This window comes from Lipotes vexillifer, unplaced genomic scaffold (assembly GCF_000442215.2).
Source record: "Lipotes vexillifer unplaced genomic scaffold, Lipotes_vexillifer_v1.1 scaffold374, whole genome shotgun sequence".
NCBI classification, from domain to species: domain Eukaryota; kingdom Metazoa; phylum Chordata; class Mammalia; order Artiodactyla; family Lipotidae; genus Lipotes; species Lipotes vexillifer.
In genome coordinates, this window is record NW_006774696.1 from 1,058,249 (window position 1) to 1,068,610 (window position 10,362).

The 10,362-nt window shown below is 50.1% G+C and overlaps 1 protein-coding gene across 1 annotated transcript in view; it reads right to left on the reverse strand.

Moving 5' to 3' along the window:
* The window catches only part of LARGE1 (LARGE xylosyl- and glucuronyltransferase 1), a 443,593-nt gene that overhangs the window by 299,919 nt on the left and 133,312 nt on the right, over window positions 1-10,362 (reverse strand). The window contains exon 3 of the mRNA XM_007449439.1: window positions 2,515-2,597. Within this exon, the coding sequence (XP_007449501.1) occupies window positions 2,515-2,597 (83 nt within the window). The remainder of the gene's footprint in view (window positions 1-2,514; window positions 2,598-10,362) is intronic.

Here is a 10,362-nt window from a genome sequence, read left to right on the forward strand (position 1 = left end):
TCGGCATTCCCATCTGCTCCTCAGATGTACAACTGAAATCACAGTGGCGACCGGACAGAGCTACAAGGAGCTACAAGGACCTGAGCACCCCTAGCAGTAACTGATCCTGTAATGTATTTGTTGGTTGTTCACCTCTCCCTGCTCCAGGAGGCAGTGAATCTGATGTTTTGCGAACCTGCCAGCTGACTGCAGGAACACTGGGGGCCCAGCAAGAACCAGCCACATGAGTTCAGTACAAACAGCTGAGCTAAGAAATGTTGTTTTCAACCAAGTCAGTTTTGGGGTGAACTGATTCCTAGCGAAAGCTAACCGATATACGAACTAAAGTCTCAAGAGCGAGATGATGTGCTGAATATCACTGAGCTATACAGCGGCCGGAATGTGAAGTCGGACTAAATCTGGGCTGGTAAGTAACTGGTTGAATTAACACGCTTCAGTTTATTTATTAATGCAGTCTCCTAGGTTCACTTATTAAACAAGTCAACACTTACTGAGCATATAATACATGTTAAGTACTTTGCTGAGATACTGGGAAAACAGGAAAAATAAGGCACGGTGTCTGTCTCCAGAAGCCCCAGATTCTACTACAGAAGATATAACATGAATATATAAATAAATTACAATGTAATAAATATAATGATAGAAAGATACACAGGGTATTATGGGCTGGTAGAAGGGGAGCCACGACTCAGGCTTCCGGTTAGAAATGACGCCTACACAAAGGCTTCAAGGATAAAAGGAGTTTGTCAGACTGGGGTGGCAGGGAGAGGCAGGCGGAGGGGAGAAATGGGCAGAGAGAGCAGCAAGAGGAAAACAACAGGCAGGGCGCACCTTGGAGAGGGTGGGGACCTACCAGCACATCAGTGCTACTGGAGCGTGAAAAAACAGCGAGGAGAAAGAACACTGCTGAGAATGACATCACATCCCGGATGGTCTGTGTGCCACAGTAAAGAGATTCAATGCTCTTCCCTCGACAAGGAGAAGCTAAGGGACGGTTTTAGGAAATCAGATTTACATGTCTGAAATATCGTTCTGACATTAGGGAGGATGGGTCAGGGAGACAGAAAGCACAGCTGAGAGTATATGTAGACATGAACTATGACAGTCACAGTGGGGATGCAGGGGAAGGGGTGGAAATGAAAATTACTTAGGAAGGAGGACCTCAAGGCATCAGTGATAGATGGGCTGGTTGGGGGACTGAGAGAGGAAGAGGACACAAGATGAATCCCCCTTTCCTGCAGGGTGGGTATGTCTTGGGTGTCCAGCAACTCTCCCACCTCCAATTATGCTGTTGACAGATTTGGGTGTAAAACTTTACATTTGATCACCGTTCAATTAAACTGTGGGAGCTTTTCATGACTGTTGCTACTGCTAAGACCCTTCTGGATCCTGCCGTGGTTATCTGATACATTTCCATGCTGTTCACTGCAGCTATGGATGAGCTTCATCCAAACCTTTGGTAAGAAAGAATGTTAGAGCAGAGCCCAAGGACACTGGCTGGAGCTGTAGGTCCAATTCTGGATACACTCTGAACATAACTAGATATCAACCAAAATAGTGAGGGGACAGAAGAAAAGTGCCATGAAAAAGCATTATAAAAGCAAATGGCAGGAGTTCAACTTGGAGAACAGAGGACTCAGGAGGGACTGTCATTTCCAGGTGGAAGAGGAATCCATCCTTTGTATGACTGTCTCCATGGTGATGCACTAGCACCAATGGACTTCATCACACAATCTACCAGTCGGAAAAGTTCAGTTTGACATAAGGCAGGACTGTCTAATGGTCAGAAACACCCGAGGGTGGGATGGGCTACACTGGAATAGAATAAGCATCCTGTATTAGCTTGCTAGAACTGCCATAACAAAATGCCACAAACTGTGTGCCTTAAACAACTGGAATTTATTTTCTCTAGTTCTGAAGGCTAGGAGTCCAAAATCAAGGTGTCAGCAGGGTTGGTTTCTTCTAAGGTTTCTCCCCTTGGCTTGTAAATGGCTGTCCCTCTGTCCTCATCTTCTCTTCTTATAAAAACCTCAGTCATACTGGATTAGGGCCTACCTATATGACCTCATTTTAACTCAATTACCTCTTGAAAGGCCCGATCTCCAAATACAATCACATTCTGACACCCTGGAGTTTAGGATTCAAACAGATAAAATTTAGGGGGACACAATTCAGTCCATAACACAACTTGTCAACAGGGAAGTGTAAATGGAGGTATGGTGAGTGTCAGGCAGGGGAAGGCAATGAAGAAACTGCAGTAGCCAATCTGGAGTGTCCCTGAAGGTCCCTTAAGGTCTAAGAGCTACAATTCTAAACATTGCGAGAGGGCCCCTCATCACTGCTGTCTAACATTATTAACGTGATAATCTCCCCAGGGTTTCAGACAATAATTAGATTTTCACGGCAGCTTAAATGATTGATGAGAAATGTTGCTTTTATTTAACCCTCCCTGGAGGACAGGCACAGGCTGGCAGCTACACACGTGAGCCCGCAGTGGACAACAGTCACGCTTACCTGTGAAACAGGACAGACTTCACCAAGGTGACAACATCCCGGCTGGCGTTGTATCCGGCACAGACAATGGCAACGTGGATTGTCTGGGAAGCAAAGAAAGCAGGGGAGCAGTTAGATGGAGGAAGAGGACTTTGCTGGCGCTTTGGACCGCACGAAAAAGTGCCCTTATTTCTTGCTGGGATCATCGGGACACAAAAAGCATTGGCGGCAGCTGTGAAGAATAACTCGAGACAGTTTTATGAAGGCCTTTTTAATCGGTTTATGGAGCTATCATCATTTGGAAACCATTAAGGCTCTTTTCAATTACATTTTGGGGATGAGAGAAATGGCAATTGGCTTGAATAGGTAAACAGTGAGTCCCGTGCCCCCATGCCTGCAGACCGTGACAACTGGTAACAAGAGAAGAGAAAGTAATATGCCCTGAAAGGATGAACTGACAATTGGGGATCTCAGACAGAGACGTGGTGGCTCAGAGTTTGGGAACCGTTCTCACAAGATGTCTCAGGTCAGGGGTAACCTGATAACAGAGAAAAGGGACCAACAAACACCTATGGGCCCCAGCTGGGATGCCATTCAAGGAACTGAAGACTGGCAGAATCAATGGGACGAGGATGGGTCATCTCATCCAAGCACTTGAGAGCATGGGCCCCAGTCTGTCCATTAACCAATCACTGTAACATGAGGGGCATGACACGTGTCCTGCAGGATGTCACGGAAGGGAACTATGCCACGTGCAGAAATACAGCACACTGCAGTCCACTCATAACAAAAACGTCCTCAAGAGCTAAGCTTCCCAAACGGGGTGACTTGGCACCTTGGTGTGCCGTGAAATGAATTACAGGCGACAAAGACACTCATCTCTTCAAGTGAGATCTCCAGATTACCAGGCAGGGCTACCCCTCAGGCTTGGCTGCCCTCTGCTGCCAACAGTTTTTCCTATTCACCTCCTTGTACCATACAACTATCATCCTCTGTGGGAGCCACACTTGACAAAGACTGGAAAGTACTGCCCTAGGGCAGCCCCTTTAGGAAGTGGCCCAGCCTCTCTCAGAACAGCTGGAAGAAACGGGGGGTTCCTGCCTCTCCATGTTGTCCTTTTACCAAAGCACAGCCTCCCTCGAATTGAAACCTGCCTACTAACACCCACTCCAGCCCTGCTCTGTCCTGGGAGTATTGCAGAACCAATACGTTCCCCAAGGCACCCAATACTGAAATTCGAGGGAGAGGTATCGATAGGTGCCTCTTTGTTTTCAGAACCACACACATGGCCCTTCCTCCCAGGGCACGGCTCCCAGACTCCCTGCTATCCTCATGAGCCACTTCCAACTGCAGTGCAGTTCTGACGTCCTGGTCACTGCCACACAGGCTTCCCCAGACCTACTTTCAGCACCGTGCCTCCTGACGTCACCAAGGGAAGTTTAACCATCTCAAGGATAAACCAGCCAAGAGCCTGGAATGCACTTCCAAGACCGCTTCAACTCCAGTGACCTTCACTGCACCTTGGCCACCCACTCTCAATGCCAGGAGCTGAACCTCAGCGTCACCCAGATCCTCATTTCGAGAAATCCTGAAATCACGGGTTCACCCGCAGCTGCAGGATTCTCAGAGCCTCTCACCCCTGCACCTGCCCCTCTCCCCGTCCCGAAGAACCCCATTTCGCCCTGTGTATCAGGCCCTACCCTGCCTGACCCATCTTCTGTGCCCTTGGCTCCCTGACATGTTCAACCCCACACTCAATACACAAACCCCGACTCCTGGATCAGGGCTACAGGGTCCCTCCTCCAGACTTATACCTGGGGATCAAGAAGGAGGACAAGGGAAGATAAAGGAGATGAATAATCACCACACTCATATTTATTGAGCTAATATTTATTGAGCAACTTATTACATCCCAGGTACTGTACTTAGCACACAGATTGCCAGATTTAGTTGTACAAGGCAAGTACAGTGCTACTATTTCAGTATTATAGATCAAGAAACAGGCAGAGAGATGGGATTTGAATTCTGCAAAAGAGATTCTTCACCCTGCTGGTGGTACATCAACAACACACAAAAGATTTAAAAAATACACCCTGTGCCCCAGCCCCATCTCAGACCAATTAACAATCTCCTATGCCCAAGATCTTAAAATACCCTGCAGGGAGGCGGTAGTTCTCAACAGGGGCTAATTCACTCCCCTCTGCCTCCCCCAGAACGGGCGTCCATGTCTGGACTCATTTTTGGTTGTCACTCCTGGGGGTGTGCAGGGCTACTGGCATTCGGTGGGTGGCGGCCAGGGATGCTGTTCAACACCCTACAATGCACAGGAGGCATGCCACCAAAACAATGATGCTGTGCAAAAGGTCCAGGTTTTCAGGATGGGGAGGGGGTGGGGGAGGCTAAGCTCTCACGGGGTACCAAAGCCACCTTTCTCAAACTCATTTCTGCACGTCTCAACTTCTCCACCTGTAAAATGATGACAGCCCCGCTTATCTCCGGATAATATCTCCAAAAGACTCGGAATCAAAGCCTGTAATGTGGATGCAACTGTCACTGTATAAATCATGAAGGAAACGGATAGGGAAACGCCTGCACATGGGAGACATAACCAGGGCGGGGATGAGAATGGGTAAAAGCACGCTGAATCAGGCTCTTTGGAATTGCAAATATTTAAACACCTGGCCTCCGCGAGATGTCAAACTCTGTCTTGGCTTCAGGGTTCAGGGACGTTTTCAAATGGGCCCATTAAATGTAAGCACGAGCATGCACATTCTCAAACATTTTACATAATTTTCCAATCTCTTTAGTTTCATCCAGTACACCTGCCACCATGAATAAATTCATCCTCTGGAGCCGCTGCGGCAGAGCCCTGCTACCCAGGAAAGCAGAAAATTGGAGTGTCACGAACACACGCTTGGAAGAGTTCGGGGTGGTCCCAAATTTTGTGGGTGCAGAAGCGAATGGCAGGAGTGAGGCAGGAGCGGAGACAGTCCTGGAACAGGGACGAAGGTTCCTTGAAAGAGCAGGGGTGCACACATGGTCTTACCATGAGAACTTTCTGGTCTGAAGCTATGAAGTCCAGGTTTTCAAGTTTCTCAATGTGGTGGCTTAAAGATGGTCACAGATACATGGACATTCCGACTCCCAAAGGGAAGGGTCTAAACATCAGATTCTGTGACCACTGGTCCACCTCTGCCCTATACTTGGTAGATGTTGTACTTGCCCTTATTGGTCAAAAAGTCTGCAAGTAGTGAAATGACGACCTTCTTTGCTCCTCTAGCCTCACTCTCTGCCCTTCTCCAACTGGCTCTGTGCCCCAAGAGCCTGATTTTTTTAGATCGAATTAACTGGGTTCCTCCTGCTTCTGGTTCCTGGTTGAGTTTGGTCAATGGAAGACCCTAGCGGGAGTCCAAAGGGCCCCCTCTTTATGTCCACTTCTTGCTGGGCTCCACAGGGCCTCCTGCCTGCACCTCTCGGGCCCAGGGGTCGTAGTGACTCCCTTGTGGGAGCTGTACCACCCTCGCTGGTTCCCCTTAACCCTGCATTAAACCCTCTCCACCTCTTTTGTGAGTGTCCCCCTGTTTCCTGCCAAGACCAGACCAAATTCCAGTGATCCTCCCTCAGCACCCCATTTGTCCTGGTGGCTGGAAGGGAACCACAGATGATTTTGGAGCATCCATAGATATATCACCGATCCCTAAAATAAAACAAGGCAGGAGAGCAACTTGAGAATGGATAAACTGTAGTTATAAATTTTAAGGCACTCTGGAATTCCCTGGCCGTCCAGCGGTTAGGACTCAGTGTTTTCACTGCCGGGGCCGGGGTTTGATCCCTGGTCAGGGAACTAAGATCCCACAAGCCGTGTGGCATGGCCAAAAAAAAAAAAAATTTACTTAAAACAAAATTTTAAGGCTCTATACAAAATTCTCAGACACAGGGACCACAAGGCTCTTTCTAAGGAAGCCAGTAAAGCTTCCTGCTCACTCACAGTGCTGCAAGCTGCACCCAAAGATACAGGTTAGAGTGCCAGAGCTAGGCTCTCATTCCTGATGCCACTGGGGTCAAGTGAGTGACCTTTACTTTTAGGGCCTGCAGGAAGAATTCAGACATGAGCAGAGTGTTTTTGGAGACTGATGTGCCAGGCACCGTGCTGGGCTCAAAGGATCAAAACGTCAATCAGCCTTCATCCCCCGCGTCAAGTGAAGAGAGAGGAAGAGCCAACCAGACAACCCCAGCAGGGACTGCAGAGGCTTCTGTGGTGGCAAGCTCGGCGTACCTGCCCCCAGAGTAGCCAGCAGCACCCCAGACCGAGCAGAGGCAGGGAGAGCTTCCAGGAAGAGAGGGCATTCTAGTAATGAGACCAGGGCAATACTCACTGCTGCTATTCAGGTTAGCAGGGATTTATAACTGTGTGCTTGTCAGTCTCCATGTAACCTGAAAGAGAACTGCCCCCCAACAGGAAGAAATCCCCATAGGGCTGTTTTCTCATACAGGCATGCAAGAGAAAAGTAACCACTGTTCCCACAGAAATTCAGGCCAAACCAAGGGCTGGAAGACAAACTGTGGCCCCGGCAGAAGTAATCAACACTCCAGCCAGCCATGTGTCCACCAGCAACCCCATGAGCAGCGACCCTGAAGGCCAGGCATTCTGCCTGGGGGCACAATGTAGTGAAAGCATCTCATAACCGGGAGCCTTTGGGAGTGGGAGGGGAAACCTATTTAAACGCTGGCATATGTGCGGAGGGGCTGGGGGAGTCGGGCTGGGGGAGTCAGGCTCGGCCCAGATTCTGGACTGCAGCTGCTGGAACGGGGTGAAGAGGCAGGACCTCCCAGAGGACAGATGCTCCCATGCATGGCAGCCAGGGAGAGGCACACAGCTGGCGACAGAGGCAGGAGCCAGTTAGCTGGGAAAAGCCAACGAGAGTGAAGAGACCTGGGTCTGAGCCATAACTTCAAAGCTGAGTCGCTGTGTGACCTCGGGGCAGTCGCTTAACATCCCTGAGCCTCACTGGCCCTGGGGGGGATCAGACAAGTAAGTGCAAGTAGGTGCACTATTGAACTGATGCTCGTTCACGTGCCCGACTGCATACACAGCATAACGAGAAGGTGTTCATCATCCCCTGGCTTTAACCTCCTCGTCTGTAAAACAGGGACATAATACTACTTACCCTCAAGGGGTTGCTGAGGGTAAGTGGTCCTCAAAGTCTAATGTGCATCAGACTTGCTAACATAGAGCGCTGGGCCCCTCCTCCTGAGTTCCCCATTCAGGAGGTTCAGAGCAGCGGCCTGAGGATCCCCCGAATCCAGGTGATACTATTGGTCCAGGGACTCCGCCTGAGAACTGCTCTGTGTGTAAAGCACTTTGAAGAGTGTCTCCGGTTAAACACTCCACAGATGTCAGCTGTGACTATGTTGGGAGAGGAGGAGGGGTCTTCGCAGAATCTGTTTCCGATACTCTCCCAGGAGGAAGCACCACCCTGCTTCTCCAAGACAAGCAGAGGCACTGCTCCCGCACAGCCACCTCATTCTCCCACCGCCTTGGAATTTACGACTCTTCCGGGGTGATGAAAAGGCCAGGGGAGAACACGGGACGCAGCTTCTCCTGCGCAAAAGCAAAGCCCTGGAAATCAGGACAGTAGCCCAGCTCTGCCTCTGGCCACCTGGGTGCCCTTGGGCAAACGACCTAACCTCTCTGATCCTCAGTGACTCCTTTATAAAAAGAGGGATTTAGAAGTTCTATATACAGAGCTTTCCTAATACCCAGGATTTTCCAAAATTCAAGAGGAAGGAAGTGAGACAGAGCAGATGAGTAACTGGTACAAGGCCCCTCGCCTCAGCCAGTCAGTGGCAAAGGGGTGGAAGAACTCAGACTCCTGCCATTCAACCCACACAACTCGGCTCAGTAACACACATATGTTAATTATTAAATTTTAAAAAATATATTGCTAACGTGCCACCTAAAATAATCTTACAAACTGCCCAGGCTCTACTCTCTCGGGAAACCACTGACCGAATTCTGTCTATTCCCTCAAAATACTGATCCACCGACCCAGTAGACAAAATTATTTCAACCCTGTAGAAAACAGAAGGAGACCCCTTCCAACCATAATGGAAGCCAAGTCATCAAGGGCTGTGCAAGGGGGCAGGTGGAACACAGGGCCTACAGGGCCCGGTGAGAGGACGGGATGGGCCAAACCTCCAGGGGGTGGTGACTGCGTCCTCCGTGGCCAAGGCCCAATAAATGGACAATAAGGGAATGATCTCCCAGCATCCCCACCGGCATATTCCTGGTCTGCTTTAGGGTGGGTTTTCTTGTGTTATGAAGAGCATGATAAGCGGAGGAACCAGAAACCCAAGTGTTTCGTGGAAGACATGTGAAAGGGTGAGACTGATTTTTGGGTGGGCCAAGAAGAGTTTAATTATTAGGGTAAACCCATGCCTGGGGCAGGTGGGTTGTCTAAATATAGCCCCGTACCCAGCACAGTTGACATGTATCACAATCCCATCTATGGGGCCAATGGATAACCAGCCTGACCCCAAAAGTCTACACACCTTTGCCAAGTACTCAATCATTCTACAAGCGTGGACTGAGCACCTACTATGTACCAGGCTCAATTGCAGCTGCTGGGGATACAGCAGCAAGTGAAGGAGACTGAATCCTTGCCCCCCATCACAGGGGCTGGCGTTCCACTTGGGGGGACACAGAAAATAAACAAAGGCACATATAATTAAACTATATAGAATGTTAGACGATGATGATGAGTCTAGGAAGAAAAATTAAGCAGGGGAGGCAGAGGGGCATGTGGATGGGTAGCTGGTGAGAAGGGCTAAGATTTTAAAGTGGGGTTGTCTGGACAACTCTCCCTGAGAAGGTGACACTGGAGCAAAAATCGGACATAGGTCAGGGAATGAGGCCTCTGGGTGTCCAGGCAGAGTGTACCAGGCAGCGAAGAAAACAACCCTGAGATACCAGGCAGCCACCTGTGGAACAGGGGGCTGTGGAAAGGCAGCCTGGGAAAGATGGCAGGGAGGAAAGCTGGAGTCCATGAGGCAGCTCTCCTAGAGCTCCCAGGCATCCTTAAGAACCCGGCTTTTCCTATGTGTGAGGAGAGAAGCTACCGGAGGGTTCAAAGCCGAGAAATAGCACAATCTGACTTAAATCTTAAAAGGATCACTCAAACTGCCAGTTAAGAACAGATGCTCTGAGTGTGCACATACCTGGGGGGCGGAGGGGAGCAAGCAAGGAAGGTGGGAGCAGGGAGAATAGTCAGGAAGCTACTGCAATAACCCAAGTGCGGTGGACTCTGTGATATGCTGCCTAAGGCCCCTTTCATGAGGTGTGCGTTGCCCCACTTGCTAGGAACAGCCTCCTTGCCAAGAGCTGCCTTTTTGAGGGTCGGCCCTTTCCTGGGACAGCTGCAGCCAATGACCCTCCCACAGCATCCTCAGTGGCTGGCCCCATGGACATGTCTTCATAGATGGTCAGCACGTGAAACTCCATCTCTGGGTGTGCTTCACGGCACATGAAGCTGGAGATGAAACTGGCCAGGGAGGTAGTGGTGGGGGTGAGAAAGGGCCAGACGGCATCCTAGTTCAAAGTCCTTCATGACCACTTCACAGTCGGCTTCTCCAGTGGAGGGAGCAGGCTATCACACACATTAAGATTTACAGGGCTTCCCTGGTGGCGCAGTGGTTGAGAGTCCGCCTGCCGACGCAGGGGACATGGGTTCGCGCCCTGGTCCGGGAAGATCCCACATGCCGCGGAGCGGCTGGGCCCGTGAGCCATGGCCACTGAGCCTGCGCGTCCGGAGCCTGTGCTCCGCAACGGGAGAGGCCACAACAGTGAGAGGCCCGCGTACCACAAAAAAA